This window comes from Strongylocentrotus purpuratus, unplaced genomic scaffold (assembly GCF_000002235.5).
Source record: "Strongylocentrotus purpuratus isolate Spur 01 unplaced genomic scaffold, Spur_5.0 spur5_scaffold_6, whole genome shotgun sequence".
Taxonomy (NCBI): Eukaryota; Metazoa; Echinodermata; class Echinoidea; order Camarodonta; family Strongylocentrotidae; genus Strongylocentrotus; species Strongylocentrotus purpuratus.
In genome coordinates, this window is record NW_022145612.1 from 60581888 (window position 1) to 60604853 (window position 22966).

The following is a 22966-nucleotide window of genomic DNA, read 5'->3' on the forward strand; positions in this document are numbered from 1 at the left end:
TATACTGTACAGTAAAGCATATTTTATTGATTTGGGCTTCCTCACAATGCAAGCCCTGACAACCAACATAAAAATTATTTAAATGGCATCACAATTTACAAACATACAAATGCAAGAAAAGCCTACTGCATGATGATCACTAAAATAATTGTAATAACTACTGATAAAACTCATCAAGTAAAGAAATGAAATTACAATAAAATAGAAGAGATATTTATTTATAAAATTTTAACGCAAGGCAATTCTTATCAACATACATGTACAAAATTTGTGTATCTTTTCCTATTGAACTATGAACTGATATCAGAGTATGTTGGATTGAGCTTCATGACAACTTCTCTCTTTTATAAGGGATCATGCATGTCATCAAACATTGAGATTTTTTAAGACAGTGATATTCTGAAGAAGAAAAAAGTAGCTCAGCTATTAAAAGTTTGTGTAAGGTCATTATCTTGGATACAGAGTCACTAGTGCAAGTACAAAATAAAAAACCTTTCAAATATATAACAATAACTGTGTTATTCATGACAGTATTTATATAATATTGGATGGCTTTGAGTGTGATACAAGAATATATTGCTCGAGCTATGACAATATTTGATGAGTCAAAGATGAGTCTAATATTGTCTTAGCGAGAGCAATATATTTTTGTATCACACGAAAACAAAGCCATACAATATTATTATTCTGACTAGCGAAATAACAAAATTTGACTTACCTCGGTAAATATGGCTTTGTTTTCGTATGATATCGATATCAATAGTTGAAGTTCCCGGATGACTGAGCAATACGAAAACGATATTGATCTGTCATCCAGGTACTGCGCTAAAGATATTGAATACACTGATTTATTGTACCACTTGGAAGCCTTATATAAATAATAATGTTATATATTATATGTGTATAAAGAAGAGATGCATCTTCTTGCACATGTTGTATCATCTCGGCTTGTTACAAAGGATATGGAGTATCAGATAGAATTGCTGCAACAAGCAGGCCTACATGGTGTACAGAGATAAAGCTACAACCTTTTAAGACTTTAAGTTGTCACAAAAGACAGCTCTGGTTTTGCAAATGAACCCTTAAACCTCTCCAATATTTACAAGAAATTTTTTCAAAGATAACGCAAGAACATGCACATGAATGAACTCTACATTTTATAGCGAAAATACATGTAGGTACACTGAGATTTGCACTGAGATTTGCACTCAAGTATATGGTAGTTATTTTTTGGGTTTTGAAACCTTCTTTATTTCTATTATTATTCTGCTCCCTGCTCAAGCACTGATGGTTATATCCATGATAAAAACAAAATTTAAACTGATCAAATTACAGCAAAGCTCACAAATCACAGCATTTCAAGTCCTTGCCATATTTCCCTACTCCAAAATACCATGAACCAACTGAGGTGGCTACACAATGAACCAAGTATCACAGTAAAAACACAATTACCCCATATTTTTATTGGCAAGCTTAACATCACAGATTTATCCTCGCATAATTTTTTTAAAGCTGCTCTGCTAGTTCAAGACAATATTTCCATCATTTTCTGAGGTGTTGGCTATTTCTGAACAGTTTGATACCAACAATTTTTTTTCATTATTCCTTGATGCATGAGTGCAAATTCATCATAATTGCCTGACAAACTCTAAGCTCTTTTTTCGTGATAATATTTCTGTTTGTTGAGCTGTGAGAGGTTTGGATAACAGATAAAAATACAATCATATTTTGCAACAATATTGGCTTTTACAATGAATGTTTACCTGTAAAATGTTTGTAAATTATGCAAACAAGTCTAGTATTAGATGTTAAAATATCGATTGCTTATACTACTTGTCTACAAAGTATAATAAAAACAGTTGTAACTGACTTACGTATATCAATAATAATTAAGATTATAACAAAGTATACATATATCACAGTTCCAGATAAATAAGACCTATAGCAATTTAAATAATGCAAAATTCATTAAGAGACATATTTAATTACAATTGGAAGAGCATGCAGACGTATAGGTTTCTAAAATGCACAAACACTGCTACATGTACATCAATTTAGGGATGAGTAAATAGTGTGTTTTATCAACGCTATTGTAAGAGTTATATTGTGATATGCTTTGTGTTGAGCTGCCCAGTAATAAACTAGGAATACCATTTGTTACCATCCCCAAAGTATACATACTTTTGTTAGTACATCAGAGAATTGAATAGACTTCACAGACTTGTGATCATTTGAAAGCTAGAATGTGCTATCGTACCTACACTTTAATCCCTCTTATCTGAATTACAAATAATCATCAATCACCCCTCCTCCCCCCAAAAGAGATTTCTTTTTATAAAGGGGAATATGTGCAGATGGGGATGTGGGGGTTAGTGGGGGTCAGTGGGGGTCAGTGAGGGTCAGTGGATGGCCATGGGGAAAAGAGAATTCCCTCTTTCCTACTCAAAGCTTTTAAAAAAGGGGTGTGTGAAGGGAAAGTTAGTAAACTTCTATTCTACCAGTTGACTATATTACTTGCATATTACCACAGAGGATATAACTGAATGCAGAGATCATCATGCATCATTTATTCTTCATGCAACACTGACAGCCAGCAGATAGAGAAAAAAGTCACAGAATCAAACAAGCTGTTAGAAAAGGAGAAGAAAAGAAATTTATAATTTACCTAAATTGATAGAAATGTATGTGTAAAGTATTGTAATTGTTATGTTAAACAAAAATGTATGTGAGTTTGATTATTTTGTTTTAATGAATACACCTGTTAAGGGTGAAAGAAGAAGAAAAATCAAACAATATGCACACAAATTAGCAAGAACATAGAGTTGACCATAGCATGCCGAGAGATAAAGTTGTGACATACGAACACATACACAGTCATAGGTGAAATCATGGGGTGCCAAACATTTCCATCCTCTATACAATCTGCATGGGAGGGAACTATTTGAGGCTCTGTGAATTGACTGACCAATGAGAAGCAACCTCCTGTGACATAACTACCGCTCCCAACCAGCTATGGAGTTGACTAAAAGCTTATTCAGACATGATGCATAACAAACACCACTGCAGGGAAGCTGAATGAGGTAACGGTAAGCATACTATGCTATGCATTTCTCTATCTTACAACACAGATCAGTGAGAAGTGACTGCGTTAAGGGGCTATTGTTGAGTACCGGTAAAGGCGTTCCCCCCCCCCCCTCCCCATTCCTTCTTAATCCTCTTCCCCGAGATATTGCCACATTAAATTAGTTTACAAAGTTTTGCTGCAGTCATCTTTTTAGGTGGTTTACCAAATCATGTCTGATCAAGGGTTTACAAATGATTGAGCATAAAACACACACTCCTTGATATGTCAATTACAGTTTTGAAAAATGGTCTATCTTGTATCACTTCTATACATCTACAATGTAGTGAACAAGAGATACCGTACATACTATATTCTAAGCAATTACATGTACCAAAATGTGTACAAATTTAACTTTACAAAACACAGCAGAGTTGAAGGCTTTTGCTTGTTTTTGTTTTTTCCGAACATAGAAAAAATTACCCCAGTAATACTGGTCCCATGTACAATAACACATCACTTACGAAAATCTCCTTTACACTTTTTTTTCTTCAGTTCCCTGGGCAATTTCCTCTTTTACTTAATCTACTCTTCCCCCAGCACTCTCCCAATGTCTTCTCTACCTGCTGTTATCAAAGCTTACATCACAAATGCGTGAAAAGTTCATTCCTCTTTACAAGATGAGGGTTATTACACACACATTTCCTCTTGCAGCTCAGCTCAGCTCTTTGCTATCACTTGATCTCTGCTTCCAGCAACATTATAATGGCATTTGAAAAGGGGGAATCTTGTTACATCGTTGTCCCCTAATGTTTGCATCTGCAAGAATATACCCTGGATATCCTTTAGAGATTTCAGAGCTACAAATTTTCAAAAGCCTTTTACGGTTCTACAACAAGTAAGCACCGTTGATTCGTAAATGCCAACTTACAACTACAAAAACATGAGATAAATTTGTTCATTGTGAAGAATTCAGTTTTTATGAAGTAGAATTTGATATCAACTTTTCTGCTCCATACACATATGGAGAGCGAGCATGAATCGCCACAAGGGCTACCTGTAAGATGAAAAGTGTATATTGCATGTTCCATTTTCACAGAGTCACCCTATGAGCTGTACAGAATTTGCCATATCCACAAAGCCAATGGGTCGCTTTAAGCTCTCTAACAAAATCCTCATCTCATTTTAGCCCCTTTCTCATCCCACCAAACATATCTTTTAACCCAAATCAACCTTAATTACACAATTATGCATTTCTTTGACTCCTTGCCTCTTTTGGGCTTCTTCCGCGACTCCGGTGTTAGACGGTTGATCTGTCGGACTAGGTCGTAGAAGAGGTCATTGACGTTGATCTTAGCTTTAGCTGAGGTCTCCAAGAATGTACTGCACATGATTAGGGAAAAGCACAAATTGTAGAAAAAGAACATGATTTAATAATCAAGTACCGGTACTAGTATACTAGACACATTTTAAAATCAATGTTGGACAGAGAGAGAGAGAGATCACACAACAGTAATAGGTATTGTATTGTAAGAAGTTGATGAAAGCCTTCCCTGACATGCCATAATGTCGTGAGTGTCGGGAGTGTCGTGGTCGAGTGGTTTAAGGCGCTTGACTGGGGATGCGAAGGTCGAGAGTTCGAATCCCTACACGGCACTAATATCCTTTGGCAAGACATTAACCTGCACATGCTACTCTCCACCCAGGTGTCAAATGGGTACCCGGTAGGATGCGGCCGTCATTGTTGGTCAAACAGCTCGTGAGCGTCAAGTAACGCCCGGCTGGAATGCTCCCCAGGGAGTGGAGATTGTGCACACATTATGTGCAGGCAAGCACTGAATCCAATGACCGGGGTAATAGTATATTTGTAAAGCGCTTAGAGACATTTGTATTAAGCGCTATATAAAAATTAAATATTATTATTATTATATCATAATATTAAGTCTACTCTAAATCCACAAAGGAGGTTTAATTTTATACTGTGACCAGTCTAAGTCATAGTTTAAACTTCCATTGAGACCTAAACAGTATACTAAGGAGGTTTATCTTAAACCATGGTCCATGGTTTAAGATAAACCTCCTATTGTGAATTTGGCTATTATGCGCATGATTAATGACAAGTATTTTTAGTTGATTCAAATTGTGATATCTTATTGGGCTACGCTAGTAATCGCTGAGAAATTCTGCAAATCAAAAGTGTATCAAGTCATCAGACAACTAGACTTTCTATTCTTCAGGTGTTTGAAAGTCATGTGCCTATTTTGTAAACATACATAACTGGAGGAATGCAGCAAATCAACACCAAGGAGCCTCTGTTTACATCATCATTTTGCACATTGACCTCAAAACCTAATCAGTTCATCTCCCCCCTCTGACGCATAACAGTACTATCGCATCTCAAAATCATCCCTATAATGATTCTAAGATACCGTGAGAAAATGTTAGAGCAATGTTTCAGACCTACATGTACATCCGCGAGTACAACCTGACAACAAATTATGGCACTTCCTATTGCGTAGACTAGATAGTCTTGGATAGGTTTTGTTTCATACATGTATTCGTAGGATCACTGTTATCATTACTCATTACACAACAATAGCATAATGGTTGTGTCATTTACTTGGTTTGCAAAAGGCAAGGACATTAAAATGTACCCCTTCTTTTGTTAAATGACATTGTGTACAGTATTTGTAAAATAGTAGATGCATATTTTCCCTGCATACCCCACCTAGCAGGCATATCCTTGATACAATGATTACCCCATTAAGTCACAGCTGTGGTTTACACCGTGACTTATTACTGTTGGTGAACATAGAACAATCTTTGATTCTGGGCTTGTGCCAATAAGGGTTCAGTGCAATGAGTAGAGGGGTGTACTGCCAACATGCAGAACTTTATAAACCACCCTTGTTAATAGTTTTTTTGAGATATCCTAAAAAGTCTTGTCCTCTGGAGAATGGCAGCTGCATGCAAACATTACCAAAAGCATAATAGAAGTATACTCAAGGCTCTACATGACCAGCAACCCAATGGCAGAAAACCTTTAAAAATTCAACATGACCCCCAAATATTAAACAAGGGTCCATTAAAAAAAAAAAATAGCCACAAAATTGCCCCCCTGACATAAAATTTAAATGTGGAGTATTGGACAACTCAACAGACTTTAGCTGGAGTTTTGTATAACGGAATATATGCATGTTTACTAGAATACAGTATGAACAATACCCAGACTGAGAAATGCAGACAGCCAATCACCAAATAACACATTACTCTCAATGTTGTAGGTTCCTATATGACTATTGGTGAATAAAATGGAAATACATGATTAATGAAAGTTAAAGTGATGTTTGAGTAGACTAGCCAATACCGGTACACCCATATGTGAACACACTACAGTGTAGAACAGAACCAATATCTGACTTGGGTTCTGCGTTGAGGTTTTTAATGCTATCCTTCATTTTCTTCATACTCTTCAACCATTAACCCATACATGTCAGGTGATTTTCTACATGCTAGCTGTACACACTGGTCCAATGATTGTTTTAGATGATGATGAGTCTACTTACCAGCCGTTGAACTGCCTTGCTAAGCTAGCTCCTTGATCCTTGCCTACTACTCTCTCGTCTTCCAAGTCACATTTGTTGCCTACGAGTACCATGGGAACCTGAAAGGGAGGGGGCAGGGAGGGAGAACAAGAGAAGATACGTGTTACAGCACACATCTATCCCAAGAGACCCATGTTTATTTCCCTGGCTTTAGCCAAGCTTTATAAAGCATTTCTCCCTACCTGATACTGACCATTAATTACACTTAGGTTGAGAGTAGCAACCGTACAGTGTAGATTAATGTCTTGACACAGAATATTAGTGCCATAACGCATGCTTGAACCGCAAACAAATCTTAACAAATTATTTCAATCACCTGTAACGGATAATTGTATTTCAATATTCAGAATGCAAATTGCATACCGGTAAATTAATTTTTGTTAGGTAGGACAAACAGTATGGCTTGCCCTACCTAACAACACGCAACATATGCAATTTGCATTCTGACTATTGAAATACAATTATTCGCAACAGGTGAATGAAATAATTTGTAACAAGGCACTTAACAAAGATTTGTGCATTAAAATTTGAGTACATTACAAAATGGCCTATTGCCTTATTGATATAAATGGATATCATAAATGGTTGACCCTTTCAGTGCTATAAAATCAATTGATAAACACAAAAATCTTGCACTTTAAAAAAATTCTTAACAAGTTCATTAATTGTGAAGTTAGATATAGAATACTTCATATCAAGATGAATGGTCGATTTAAAAAAAAAAATCATTCTTGTGAGACAGGTTTGTAAACTTGGTATAGCATGACCTCCATGTATCTCACACGTACATGCATGAGCTAGCAAGTCTTTCCTTCAGCAATGTAATAAAATACTAAAAATACATTCAAATGCTTGATTTGTTTATAATCAAATATTTTCCAGCAGGAGCCAAGCTCTCACATGGCCCTCATAATCTCTTATTACAAGCTTTATATTATAGGATAAGTGCTGTACCTGCATTATTCTCCACAAGGTCATATTGTATAGTGCATCAAAAGTTTAGCCGAATGCATTCAGGTAAACAGCTATTAGTCTGCACAGACAGGCTTTATGCAGGGGCTGTAGAAATGGGGGGGGGGGTGCAACCCACAAGACCCGTACAATACTGCAGCATTACAATAAAATCATGTTCTTTGCATGCTCAGCCCTCTTCTCCCTTTTAAAAATGCTTTGCTAATCCCATTCCCTTTCCACAATCAACATTGATATACCCCGTAAAGGTACCCCAGAAAGGAAGGGTGTATCTCTGCTCCATTGAATCTGTGTTGTACTAAGTCTGCAGAGGGTATTTCTATTACAAAAATATAGGCCTTTATGTTAACTCTACAGTGTCTAGACAAGCATAGGTAATAGTTTTTATATCCCATTCAATTCATAAAAGATTTAATCCTCTTTAATAGCAGTTACAGAGAGGTTTCATAACATAAATAATTTATAAGCTATGTGCCAGATCATTTATTTACACCAAGGTACATGTACACTGTAACTGACAAATTGGAATAACTATACAACAATAAACAGTTACCAGTATTACCATGTTCTAAGAAAACCTTTCTTTTTGCTTACATAACTTTACAATGCTACTATACCAAGGAATAGAGTCCCCTGGTCTCTAGACTGTAGCACACATTTTCTGTCAGCCTGTACAGTAAATCTAGATCATTGTATCAAAAAAATAATAAAAAGCATTAAATATATGATCTTTTGATTCAAGAGGTACATTGTGATTCCTCTGAAAAAGATAACATTTGAGGAAGATAGTAAATATACACTGGGACTTTCTAAAAAAAAGAAAAGATCAACCAATCCCTCAGCTTGAGCACTGCTGAAGAGATACTGTTAGGTACTCACGTTATCTGTGTCTTTGACACGAAGGATCTGCTCTCGTAAATCATGGAGATCATTGAAGGTAGACTGCGCTGTGATGGAGTACACAAGGACGAAGCCCTGGCCATTCTTCATGTACAGATCTCTCATGGCTGTAAATTGTTCCTGGAGAGAAGAAGATGTAAAAAGTAAAAAAAATTATCATAAGGTAAAATGAGCATGGTTTGAGAATAAAAGGGGCTTCCCCCTACTTTTTAATTCAACCTTTAACATGATGTCCAAATCATATACCGTAAGTAATAAAAAAAACAATAGGCTACCAAAATTTACAAATTAGTCAAAGTTCTGAAATGTGAACATTAAAACAAAAATTGATGTATATAATGTGATTACTCACCTAACAACCCCCGTTTTTGTTAATTAATGAAGGGGGGGGGGGGGGAGGGTCATTAAATGTTCACACAAACATGTTTTCTCTATTTTCTACCACATTGTTGATATATTTCTGGAAGCCTGCAAGTACATGTACATGAAATCAGTGACATACGTGGCTTGGGTGCTTTTACAAGGCAATATAAGCCAAGGACCACCAATAGAATCTCTCTCTCATTATACTGTATGAAAGGCAGGCAGGCAGACAGGCAGGCTTGATAAGGACAACATCTATTCATTTCCACAAATTAAAGCATTCAATAAAGAGATTGGGAGACCTTCAGTCCCTATTAGTAATTGTACTTTTTCTTTCTTTCTCAATGCATAATCCTTCAAGCCTTAGTAGCCTTTTTAATATTGATTTATTAGGACAGTTGTCTAAATACAAAAAAAAAGTTGGTTTCTTTGGCTGAGTGATCTGAATTATATTAAGTTCTTGATAGTGTTCCTAGAAGTTGGCCTGTTACGTGTACTAATACAGCTACATGTAGATATAGTTTGTAACCAAGGACCCATGTTGGTTGTTTTCATTGCAAAGTCTGAATGAACTGTTCAGGCTGTAGACTACCACACCATGCATTACAGGTGCGCTTGCCTTTTGTAAACCTAGCTTAGGATTCACTCAAGAGTCAAGACACAAATAGTTTATCTTTTAAACATTGTCTTTTATTTCAAATTTTCAATCGCCCGAGTTACTGTTATTCTGGCTCTGAACAGACAATAAACTTCATATCAAATATGACTCTTTGCTTGCGGATAAACAGCAACATCGGTCAACACTTCAGGGTAAAATCATTGCAAAAATGCTGGTACTTCTATCCATGCACTTTTCATCACATACTTTCAATATGTACTTTTTGTTTTTTGTACATGTAGTTAATACCTATTTTTGGCATGATTTTTGTGGTTGGCAATTCAAAGGTTACTGACAAATACATACCCATCTTCTCCAGAACTATATTTGTTTTAATGATTTGGTACATGTAGTTCAGATGATAATTATTTATTTTGTGTGTGTGTCATTTCCCCCAATGTTTTTTTAAAGCTAAAATTAGAAAAGTATTTGCTTTTGATTAAAATGGTTTCTCAATCACTGCTCAACCATATTCTCACCACCACCAAATAAATAATACAAATACCATGATGAAATAATCTGGTGTGACCAACAATAATACTGATTTCAAGGTTGGCAGCCTTTTATTCATATTTTACTTTTCAACAACCCCCAAAAGTACAAAACAAAAAACAAAGTCAGGAAACGAGTAGCAATATATAGCAATACATGTCCAACACACATCCGCTTGATCTGATGGTGTTCATCCTATATGTACATTACATGTTTGTAGGTCCATGCACCATTGAAGTTGCATGTGGGCGGGTGTGAGTTTGTTACAAGAGGAGAGCCTACGGTTAATGGATATCCGATATCCTTTACTTCCTTTTCATAATAGCCATTTGACTTTCTTTTTCAACAAACAGAAAAAAATATTACCTTAACCAGTCAGGCCGCTGCACGCTCGCTAATGAGCATATCGTGCGAGCGTTATCGTGCGAAGGAAACAGCTCGATGAATAATATCCACAAACGAGAAGTTACGAGATCGTGCGAGAATTCTGGAAGGGATGACGTAGACTCCATTTTCTCGCGCATGCTCAGTTTTTGAGCAGCCATGTTTGGGTAAGTCGAACTCCAGAAAATTTCCTTTCAAATGATATAAAATTTTGATATATTTCCGCGAAATTTACGGTTTTACAGCATCATACAATGAGGTCAAATTTTGAGAAGTTTTCGTTCCTAGTTTTGTAACTAAATTTTGTTTTCGTGAACCTGACCCGTTCGAAAATAGAAAAAGATCATTTGATGTCGATATGTGTTCAGCAATGTCTGAAATTGCCAAATCAGTTGTCCAATTTGAGGTTCCTCAACAGGAAATTAGTGAATTCTGCTTCCAAAATTCACGAGAAAATCATGTTTTCACCGGAAATACGTACTCGAATTTCGGTAAACTGGCGCGAAATGGTCTAAATATAGTAAAACGCGCGAATGTTCCGCGACGTTGGAGCGTTGGGCTCAGTGCATACCGATCATACAGTATTGTCCCACATATAGATTTCCATGGTGTTATTTTGTGCAATTGTTTATCAACTGATCAAAGACCGAAACTATTTAATTTTTTGTTGAATTTCAGTTTCCTCATGTGGTCAGGCATAAAATAGGGCTGGGATTCTTAGTAATAACGTTTTTAGATTGGATTCCAAAAAGAATTTGATCTAGGGAGTAGGGTCTAGACTTCTATGAACTCTTAAAAGCTGCCCCCATACAATTCACCCACAGTGCTAATCCCTATTGTGTCAGCCACTAATCTCCTGTGTGCAAAGTTAATTTAGGGTAGACTCTAGGTTCAATTAGCGTGTGTACTTATGCACGAAAATGTGTCTGTGGCACGCGAGTGAATGAGAGTTTATGTGTGCATGGCAAGCCACCAGAAACCTGATTACCTGAGCGTGGCACGCCAGCGCATGCACAGAACAGTGTTCTTTGCACGATATGAGCAGGGATATGTGAGATCTAGACATCTAGCACTTTTTTTTACTAGGTCTAGATTGGAGTCAATGCATCGTATTGACCTTTAGCATTGCTTTACGTGTTAATAGGCAGCATTTGAATACATGAATAGTCAATACACTCGTAACACACACATGCCCACAATCATGCTGATGCGGCTGATCGGCAAGTTTGGTAGTGGACTCGCATTTTGAATTTTTAAATTATGCTTTCTTACATCGGAAAGTTGACAAAATTGTATTTTCCTGCTATTTATGTGTCATCAATTGTCTCTAAAGTGATGATTTAGAGTGAAAACAGTTTAGTTTTGTACAGTGGTGTTTGAAATGTTGAGAATCAATAGCACAGCTTTTAATACAGAGCCAGCTACATGTATGTGTGTTCTAGACTCTGATCAGTCTATACTCTAGAATTATTGAAAATCCACTGGCAGTTCACATACTTGTGATAACTAGACTAGAATCTAAATTGAACGTACAGGTAGATCTAATAATTTATATATTTTTCTCTTTTTTTTTCATTACAGCTGTTCTCCATCGGGTCATCAAACTCAAAGACAAAGCGTCGTTTTTTTTGGAGATTCAATTCTACGCAATTTGGAGAAGAATTTATTAACATTTGACATACCTTATCGAGCTACAGTTTACTGCTATCCAGGAGCCACAATCGCAAGTTTGAGAGAGAGCATTAGAAAAGAATTCGGGAATACTTTTGAGCATAGTACTTCACATGTTGTAATCCATATTGGAACTAATAATCTATCACGTCTTCTGTGGGAACGAGAACGGAAACATTTGACATATTTATATAGTACACTCACAGAGATATTTCGTTCTGCTTCAATTTGCTTTTCTTGTATTCTACCCCGCTGGGACTCTGATGAACTTCATTCTTTTTCAACTATTTTTAATGCTGGCCTTAAAGAACTTTGCTCGTCATTACCAAACTGTGCTTATTTAGATTCAACCGACGACTTCCTTGATAGTGTTTTGTTTTGTGCAGATGGAATTCATTTGAACGGACCTGGAAAATCTTTATTGTCCTCCATTTTTCATTATTTTTTGTTGAATCGTTTTAATTGTCTCCAGTCATCAAAAGAGAGTTCGCATACAAGAGTTTTTTGGACACCTCCGGAACTGAAGAAGTTGTATACCCCTCAAAAGGAAAAAAAAAAGAATGATCAGTGCCAGTGGAAGGAAACAAATTTAAATCTTGTACTATATTTACGTCGAGAAAAGCGGTCTACCTATTTCAACTTTGACAGACCAAGCAGGAAAAAGAAGAAATGTAAAAGACCTAAGGAAGGAGAGGAGGGTTTCCTGCACCCTAGATACACGGCAAAACGATCTCCAACACCACCCGAGCTGCCACCACATCAATATATCCCAGAAAAAATAAGAACATACATCCCGTATAGAGCCCTCACTTATAACAATGTATTCCAACTATCATCGTGTCATCTACCATCACCTGTAAAACCCTATATTAGGTGGAAACTGAGCAAAAAGCGTGCAAGGAGTGGGAGGAAAACCCAATTAAAAAAACGTAGGAGAAAGGTATGTTTACATGCAATCAACAATTCAAACATAAAAGGATATTATAAACATATGCTAGCGATTGATTGTCACTGACCTAAAAAATGAAAAGAAAGTTCCAGTTCAAGATAGTAAACAAAATATTTGGATGCCAGGTAATTGAAAACAGTAATCAGGTACATGTAATCAGCCAAACACTGATATGCCTCCATGGTACAAATGCATTTAAAAAGTATGTTGTGATTAATTTATTTCTATTTCTTTTACACGAACACATATTTATCTAAATAAAAGTTAATGACAAATGACAATCTGATTTGTGAAATGGGATTCCATGTTTTGCCCAGAGATAGAGTTGAGGAAATCACCTGGAATGTTTGATTTATTTCTTGTATTCATTCTTTGTTAATTGTTTTTGTTTTTGTTTTTTGGTTCCAGGCGCAGAGATGTACACAGGCCCTCATAGAAGTTGTACGAAATCCCCCCACAGGCTTCACAACCAGTCATGTGACCCCTAGCCCTCCTCTTCCAATTGATCGCCCCCCTGATCTTGAACGCAAGATGCAACATGGAAACAAGGTAAGTTGTGATTTAATTTATTCCATTTACATGGAAATTTGTTTCCCTAAAGAGCAGTCAGTGAAATTTCTGATTGGTGAAAAAACTTCCGTTTATGTTCTCCCATAGGATAAAGTAGTAATTACTCTCATTTCCTCTTCTAAGACATGATTAGGATATCTTGATGCATAACTGTTTAATGTCATGTAGATTACTTTGTATATTAAAACTACCAGCATTGTTCATTCACTGTCTAATGTTGATAATTTTGTTCCAGGTGCGGAGCTGTACACAGTCGTCCTTCCTACAACATGTAGAAGATCCCCCCACAGGCTTCACAACCAGTCATGTGACCCCTAGCCCTCCTCCAACTGATCGCCCCCCTGATCTTGAACTCAAGATGCAACCTGGAAACAAAGTAAGTTGTGATTTAATTTATTCCATTTACATGGAAATTTGTTTCCCTAAAGAGCAGTCGGTGAAATTTCTGATTGGTGAAAAAACTTCCGTTTATGTTCTGCCATAGGATAAAGTAGTAATTGCTCTCATTTCCTCTTCTAAGACATGATTAGGATATCTTGATGCATAACTGTTTAATGTCATGTAGATTACTTTGTATATTAAAATAACCAGCATTGTTCATTCACTGTCCAATGTTGATAATTTTGTTCCAGGTGCGGAGCTGTACACAGTCGTCCTTCCTACAACATGTAGAAGATCCCCCCACAGGCTTCACAACCAGTCATGTGACCCCTAGCCCTCCTCCAACTGATCGCCCCCCTGATCTTGACCTCAAGATGCAACCTGGAAACAAAGTAAGTTGTGATTTAATTTATTCCATTTACATGGAAATTTGTTTCCCTAAAGAGCAGTCGGTGAAATTTCTGATTGGTGAAAAAACTTCCGTTTATGTTCTGCCATAGGATAAAGTAGTAATTGCTCTCATTTCCTCTTCTAAGACATGATTAGGATATCTTGATGCATAACTGCTTAATGTCATGTAGATTACTTTGTATATTAAAACAACCAGCATTGTTCATTCACTGTCCAATGTTGATAATTTTGTTCCAGGTGCGGAGCTGTACACAGTCGTCCTTCCTACAACATGTAGAAGATCCCCCCACAGGCTTCACAACCAGTCATGTGACCCCTAGCCCTCCTCCAACTGATCGCCCCCCTGATCTTGAACGCAAGATGCAACCTGGAAAAAAAGTAAGATGTGATTTGATTTATTATATGTACATGTAAATTATAAAGTGATTTCTCAAAGTAAACTCAAATTAAACTCATTTCGAATCACATTTTATTGTTTATTCTCTGAAAAAACAGGATCCTGTTGCATTTAAAGATAAACTCCAGTACTGGTAAAAAAAAAAACAATTAATTCTCACAGAATCAAACGAAACTTACACTGAATGTTCAAGATTACAAATAAATGACATGTGCCAAACAATTTTGGAAGAAAATGTATACTGGCTGAGTAATGAGCATAGAAAGACAAGGAAATCAAGGTAGTACTAGCCCCGACACCATGTGTGTTGTCCCATATATAGCTTTCTATGTTACTTTACCAAGACTCGGTCAAATTTATTATGATTTTGATGACTCCAGAACCTTGCAGTGCACACCAATACTTACATGCTACATCATCAACTGTTTCCGATCCTTTCACACCTTTTCTTTCACAATGCAATCGCATTACCAGTACTAAAGTTTCTCTTTAAGTTACCATTTATTCAGTAATTCTCATCAATGGAAACCACCATTGTAACATTATGGACTTTGTGATAGCATGTTGTTTTGTGAATGTTGACATGACATGAGCAGAGCGAGGGACTGCACATGCTCGAGAACGGCTCAGCTATCGACTTCCCTAGAAATAAATAAATCAAATCAAAAATCAAAACATGTATCGCAGCACCTCACTCCATTTGAGTGACATTATTAAATAGAAATCTTCTTCCTCAAGAACGAATAAGTGAATTCATAACATAAAAATCTTCATTTTGTTCCATCACTGGTATATAAACAGTGTTCCTAGGTTGTAATCTAACCAAAGCATTGTGAAAATACAGGAGAATATTTTTTTTTGAACTGATATTAATCATGCTTCTTGACTTATGAATGTCAACTGTTTGTTAAGTTAACTTTTGAAGTTTCAAGATGATTAATTAACTGCAAGATAATCAATTAACTTTTTAATGATATATTAAGTCAGTTTTCCTTTGACTCTTATCATATTTTCAGGTTAAGCATTGTGATGTTATCACCATGAGGGATGAAGTAAAAACATCAGCCTGTACATCGCTGCTGGGGTGAAGGATAAGTTGTCTCCTTGCCAGAAAGTTTCATGTGGACCTTGTAAAATTTGCAATAAATCATCGCCTCAATATTATCATTTATGTTCTATGAAATCTAATGCCCTTGTGGCTATCATTACGGAACGTAACACCGATATTCAAATGACAGACTGTATTTGTAGTGGTTGCAGAACAAAATATGTTAGAAAATTGAAAAACCCAAAATACACTCCACAAAAGACACGTAAAAAAGAAAGAAGTATATGTTTTCTGTTCCATTATGACCGTTGTGTTGATAAGTCATTAAGAGAAAGTGAATGTGAATTAGAATCATTCAATGCTGCATTTTCTGTAGAATGTACTTCACTTCCACGTACTATACCTTTATGCATGAAACATAGATCTGAATTGACACATTTTGAGCAATCTAGAAGTTATCGTTCCTGTTCTGTCTGTGAAGCATTACTGACTTCTGATGACAAAACATACACCTGTAAAGATATTCCTGAAAGTGAATTGAAAAGATTGTGTGATATAAATGAAGACTTTTCAGGAACACAAGGTCACCATATATGTAGACCATGCTACATGTATCGTATAAAGAAAAGTAGTGCTAATAAAATGTCACTTAAAAGTATGGAAAGTTCGCTTCAGAGCCATGTGCTTGCATCAGATTCGGACGAAGACTTGTTACTCAAAATTCTAAATGATGTTTATTTGTATATATGTAGACTGTGTCTTGAGGATGGTTATTTTTTATTCATAACTGTTTATGAATATTTTTCTGATCTTGTCTTGAAAATATGTTGTGATGCGCTGCAGTATGACCGTGTAAGTAAAAGTCCAATATTTGTAAAGGGTAAGATTATACACCAGTTTGGCGAGCTTTTGATTGTACATAGAGATGCTCGTAGGAGAGGAACATTTTTTTACAGTGCAGAGATGTCTCATGATGATGTTATACGTTCATGGCATATTTTAGTTTCTAAATTGAGATCATTACAAATTGACAAGAATAGTGCCCAAGATGTGCCCGACAGACCATCCTTTTCCTCTCAGTTTAGTTCATCTTCAGAGGTGAACATGCAGCTCCGAAATGTTGTCAATAACGGAAATGAATTTCTCCGTAAACAGGCGAAACACTTTACATCGGAATATATAACTAATCCTTTATCTGTCACTGATTTTAACTTTGAGACTGCCTTATCTAATTTTCATCCATTTTTATGGAACCTAGTTAGCATTATCACAGCAACTTTAGAAGAACTGCAGTATTTTCGACAATCTTCAATTCAGTTAGACACTGAATTCATACAGTTTCCATCTGAAGACACACAAGCAGGTTCCAAAAGAAAGCAGCGTAGAATTGCATGTTTATTTCTTTTACAATTTATAATGAATGATGAGAATTATTATCCACTTCATATCATTGTTGCCAATTGTGTTAAGAAACTGTCCCATTCGTCAAAACTACTTAAAATTCTGAATCATGTAGGTTTTGCATGTTCGGAGAGCACACTTGACAGATTTCTGCAAGTAGTCCATGACAGGCGTGTTGAGAGCGGTCCTCTTTCACATTTAAATCCATATGCAGTCACATTTGTTTCTATTGATAACATAGATGTGCTAACTCCTTTTGCGCCTGTCACCATTGATAAATCAAGGAGTTGGCACGGTACATCTGTAATGGCACAACAACCCAAACCCAGTACTATCCATTGGCACGAGAACGAAAAGCTTTCAGATATTAATCCTGTCAGACCATCCGTTATTGATGAAGCTGGTACCAGTTCTGCTACAAAAAAAAAACCAGTTGTCAGAAGAAGATTAGCACAGCTTGACTCTCTTGATATTCCAGGTCCATCTTTTTTTCAACCCCCTCGTTTCAAAACCTCAATAAGGTCCCAGCTTTCTCTTGAACATTTTTCATTTTCTGCACAAGATTCTAAACAGGAGAAAGATATGTACGAGAAAGCTCTCATATATACTTTGGAAAGATATTTTTATGTCTTAGAGAATAAATCTTCTGACCTACCCAGTTTCAAATGCAAGTTGGCATTGGAAGGCAAACAAGACATAGAACATTCAGAGTTTTCCTACATGTATGTACTAGATGAGAAGGCAGACTGTCCAGACACTTTAAAGCGTACACTTGGCCTTCTGTATGAAACCTTTAAAATCAATCGGTCGTTGAATCATTTAGTCATTGCTGGTGATGGCGCAACTGTACGTCTTCTGTTGAACTTGAAGTTAGAGTATGGAGATACACTTGATTGGGTCATACCCTTTTTGGGAGACTGGCACATCCTTAAGAATTTTCAAGAGGTCCTTATGAAAATCTATTGGGATGCTGGTTTGAAGGATGTGGCCAGGTTAACCCACAAGCAAGCAACATTGAAAAGCCTGGGCAACTGTACAAATTTCAAACGCACTCACAGATTTCTCTTACAAATATATGAGGCTATTTTTATGTTGCAAGTTTCTAGTTTCCTGTCATATAGGAGTGACAATGATATTGATTTTACTAAAGATATCTTTTTGGAGAAAGTGAAAGATGTTCTAGCTCATGTACATATAGATATCAATGCTGGCAAATATGTAGATTGTGATAAGTTTTTGGAAGCACAGCAGGTATTTATCACACAGTTTGTTCAACCAATGCAGGACGAGTTTGTTTTATTTTGTCATGAAATGTCGGAAAAGTTTGAAACATTCAGGTTTTGGAACCAATTTTTAGTTAAAGATTGCCTATGTTATATCAATCAGTGGTTAGCAATACGTACAGGAAACTGGAATTTAAAATTATCAGCGCTTAAATCAATGGTACCGCTATTCACTGCATTTGATAGGCAAAATTATTCAAAATTGATTCCACTTCATTTACGTCAGTTATATTCTTTACCCGAATACATCTTAGATCATTTTGAGAGGGGTGCTTTTGTGTCAAGTCTCACTGGAAAGGAATTTTCTCTGCTTGCATTAGATGAGACTCATGAGACCACAATTAATAAAGATGTTAAGACTTCATTTTCACAACATTTGCCTCAACATGTAGAAAAAATTAGTGCAACATTACAGTGTCAGGCCAAAATGGTGAAAAATCTTGAAGAGCAAACGGGTATTAATAGAAAAGATATGTTTCAACGTGACCTCCAGAAATCTGTCATTAATGCTGAATTTGCCAATGTCAAAGCATACTTTCAAGTTTTGTGCAATACCACAATGTTTTCTCCTGTTCAGGAAAGTAATCTATATCATGTATTTACTAATGTTTCTGCCCAACCAGCACAGCAGAAATGTCTTCTTGAGTTCAGGCAATTAGGACAAGATGCTTATGATGCCCTATGCAAAATTCAAATGCTGAATGACCCGTCAGTCAAGAAAACAGTTATAAGAAAGTTTAGGTTGAAAACTTTTGCGAAAGAAAAAATAAGAGCTAAGAAAATTAATGACTTAGAAAAAGAAAAACGTCTAATTACACTGTGCTACAAAAGAACTATTGCCTTTTCAGAGGAAAGGCGAGTGCCAATATCAAATTTGGGACAGTTCGTTGAAAAGCCTCGTGCAATTTGCTTGCCTAATGGACTTCCCTACAAAGGAGCTAAATCTGTTGTGTATGATCAATTCGAAAAACGGTATTCTTCAAAGTATGAAATAGTCAGCAATTCCTGTGCCTTTCATGACGGTGATATTAGTGCTATAATCGAGGGAATGAATATAATTTATTCTTCCCCATTGAAACAATTCAAAACATTCAAAGAATATGCAAACTTTTTAGCACGTAGGTGGATATACTCTTTTTTTCGAAAGGGGTACAAAGAAGTTCGTATTCTTTTTGATCAATGCAATACCCAGGGTATATCTCCTAAAGGTGTGGAGAGAGGCAGACGTGACGAGGGGAAGGATAGTGGTGATACTGATGCTTATGAAACAATAACTGATGATAGTCCTTTGCCTGGAAACTGGATGAATTTTCTGAAAAATAGACAAAACAAGCATATGCTTTGTAGGTACTTATCTCGTGCATTTGTTGACATTGCTCCTCAGTATTTTCAGGATTCTAAGCAGTCATTCATTACATCAGGAGGGTTCCATGTTGGGCAACAAATTAATCATGAGTGGACTGGGATCATAGTTAATGAAAATGGGGCAGATGTACATGAAATTTTCCATAATCATGAAGAAAGCGATACACAAATTTGGCTTCATGTAGATAATACAACTTGTAACAAAATTCTAATTTATTCGATAGATAGGGACATAGGGATTATCGGTCTTCCTCTTAATTTTGGCGATAAGGAAATAATAATTCAATTCAGGGCTAGGGCAGGTGCAGAGAAGTTCCTTAATCTGAATACATTGAAGTCAGCCTGTTCATTGGATCCAGACCTTGGTCTTGTTGTTACAAATGATATAGACGTTAGTAAATGCATACAAACCCTTTATATTTGTTCAGGCTGTGATTTTGTATCTTACTTTGCACATCTTGGTAAGGGAGCATTTTTTAAGTCATTTTTTCAATATGCCTCTTTCATAACAGGGCATCAAACACCCAGTACACCCGGAAACCTAACTAATACAATATTCGAAACAGATTCCCATTTAGGCCTTTTAAGCTTTTATCGTCTTATCTTGTGTATTTATTTTAATGCAAACAGAGCTTGTCTTCATAATTACAACTCTCCGATTGATCTTTTTAACAGTACGAGTGCTGATTCTGTTGAAGAAGAGCACTCTAAAGCATTAGATATTGTTAGAAAGGCATCGTGGAAAGGTACATATGAAGATCAGCTCTTGCCCTCTGATGAGGCTCTACGGTTACATTGGCTACGAAGCTGTTGGGTGAGCACTGTGTGGAGTACAGTTAGAAAACAAGAATTTGATTACCCTGACATTTCAAAATATGGATTTAAAGTGACTCATAATGATGGAGACGTGGGTGTAGAATTTGAATGGGATTCAATTGAAAATATGCAACGTATAAAAGAAAATGTATTGTACCTCACACGTGGTTGCAATTGTTCTAAAAGTAAATGTAGTAACCGTCAATGTAAATGTAGAAAAGTTAATAATCTTTGTGGTCCAGGGTGTAGATGTAAAAATTGTGAAAACATAACACATATTCCTCCTGTAGATACTGTAGATACTGATGAAGATATAGATGATGAAGATAATGATGACAATGATGATAATGATGATAATGATGATAATGATGATAATGATGTTAATGATGTTAATGATGTTAATGATGTTAATGATGAAGACATGTACATGTATAATGTATATGATAGTGATGATGGCAACGAGAACAACATCTTACCAGAGTCTGAGAATCCAGAAACTGAATATTTGATGCATATAGCATAACCTTGTTTACAATTGTTTTGTAGCGAGGTTTACAGCTCTGAGCTTGTCTCAAGAATTGTATATATAGACTGGAAGGTACTGAATGCCTGTAGAGGTGAGGTCATGTTCTTGTATTTTTGTCATTTATATTTTTTTTATGTAGCAAGTTACTTTTTCTTGCCATGAACGATATGTTTCACAGTATGAATAGATCACTCAGGAATCGTTGACATGTATGATTGTCTTGTAAATAAAAAGGTTTATGGGTTTTTCTCTGAAGTAATGCATGTAGACTCATACTCGATCCTCACAGTGCTAGTAGATATTCATGCATTTATAGGTGAGCTCATGTTGTGTTTTTTTAGTAGTATGATGCCAAATATTATTTTGTTGGTCTTGCCAATATCTGAGCATTATGATCGTTTTGTAGTGCAGAAAAAATGCAATACATACATGTACATAAACAAAGGTCATGAGAGGCTTTCATTTTTACTTAACTGAACCTGTTTCATTAGGTGATACAGCTACAATGTATCGCATGTGTCAGTGATCTTGCTCAAATTATTATTCTTGTGCTTGCCATTGATTTTTGTATCTGTATGTAAAAATGTAATATATGAGTTTATACTTATCTTCTGTAACTTTAACTTTGAATCATGTGTGTGATAAAAAGATTATGCATGAGAATGTTGCTACTACCGGTAGTGATCATGTTCACCTTGCGGCCTGTGTTCTTTCAGCATTTCTTTCTTTTGCTAAATATAGAGTTATTGCTAAGTATAGAAAACCACTTACCAGTATGTATTCATCATATGTATGAATGCAACCATGCAAACAAGTGTTATGCACAATACTTTTTATCTGATTTAATGCTATATTTTGTTTGTATTACATATTATATTCTTGTTTTTGTTATAATGGTTTATGTTGAACACTTACTGTATTCCTTGTACAGTCTTTCTAATATTATGGCAAAATGTAGCATGTACATTCATGTTATAACATTCATTGATAACTCAGGATTTTTGTATTTTCAGTGCATTATTGCCTTAAACTAGCCAGTACTTTGTGTGTGTGGACTAGCTTATGAATAATCATTTCTGTAAACACATGTATTTTTTTTAACCTTGCCAAGCTGTCTCTTGTATTCAAAGAGAAATAAAAAAATAAAAAAATTGTTCAAAAGAAAGATCCTGTTTCATGTTTGTGTATTATGCGTGAACTGTATGACTGATCAGAGGACTGTGTTCCTTTATACTTGAATATTTCTTTGCCCTCCGTTAGACCTTCATTATATGTAGGATAAGAATGAGTCGACACCCTAGCTCATATACAAAATGGATCGACTTTTCCTTCAGACAATTAAGGTATTTGGTCTTCGGTGAAGTCGTATAATTTCGTTACACAAATTTGTATGGGTGGGCGCATACTATTCTTCAAATTGAAATTTCTTGAAACGAACACTAAATTTTCCAAAATCAAACGTATCACTGCCCATAGTTAATCTTAGTAATCGATAAATACCAAGATAATTACATGAAATAGGGTTAAAATGTTGAAATAACGCCATTATTCGTGCCTAGAAAACAAACCGCGAAGTCACAAGTTCGTTCACCTTTGACGAATGGTCGTTCGGTAGGTGATCGGAAATCTTCGTATTCATGTATCTTCTTAATGTGAAACTATTTTTTAAAACCGTGAACTTGACCCGTTCGAATCATCAAATAACCTGATCTT

The 22966-nt window shown here is 36.0% G+C and overlaps 2 protein-coding genes across 7 annotated transcripts in view; one reads left to right on the forward strand and one right to left on the reverse strand.

Moving 5' to 3' along the window:
- Positions 1–22966, reverse strand: part of LOC115919354 (ras-related protein Rap-1A) — a 46242-nt gene continuing 23276 nt past the window's right edge. Inside the window, exons 5-8 of one of the 2 annotated variants that reach the window (XM_030972906.1) lie at positions 8518–8658; positions 6628–6725; positions 4332–4444; positions 1–2627 (exon numbers count right to left, since the gene is read on the reverse strand). In XM_030972906.1, coding sequence (XP_030828766.1) covers positions 2611–2627; positions 4332–4444; positions 6628–6725; positions 8518–8658 — 369 coding nt within the window. In that variant the 3' untranslated portion in view covers positions 1–2610. Of the gene's footprint in view, positions 2628–3123; positions 4445–6627; positions 6726–8517; positions 8659–22966 lie in introns of those variants that run through there. The other variant, XM_030972905.1, reaches the window with a different exon arrangement.
- On the forward strand, positions 10423–22418 carry LOC105445810 (uncharacterized protein PB18E9.04c-like). Of its 5 annotated transcripts, none has more exons than XM_030972902.1 (7): positions 10423–10602; positions 12017–13046; positions 13464–13604; positions 13861–14001; positions 14258–14398; positions 14655–14795; positions 15831–22418. In XM_030972902.1, exon 7 carries the CDS (start codon positions 15992–15994, stop codon positions 21248–21250), a length of 5259 nt encoding a protein of 1752 aa, XP_030828762.1. In that variant the 5' UTR covers positions 10423–10602; positions 12017–13046; positions 13464–13604; positions 13861–14001; positions 14258–14398; positions 14655–14795; positions 15831–15991; the 3' UTR covers positions 21251–22418. The 5 variants fall into 5 exon arrangements, with proteins under 5 accessions (XP_030828762.1, XP_030828763.1, XP_030828759.1 ...); XM_030972903.1 differs by having other exon boundaries at positions 10426–10602; XM_030972899.1 differs by lacking the exon at positions 10423–10602 and having other exon boundaries at positions 11933–13046.

Coding starts and splice junctions, on each gene's coding strand:
- LOC105445810 (XM_030972902.1), top strand. CDS start 15,992: ATGAAATCTAATGCCCTTGTGGCTATCATTACGGAACGTAACACCGAT.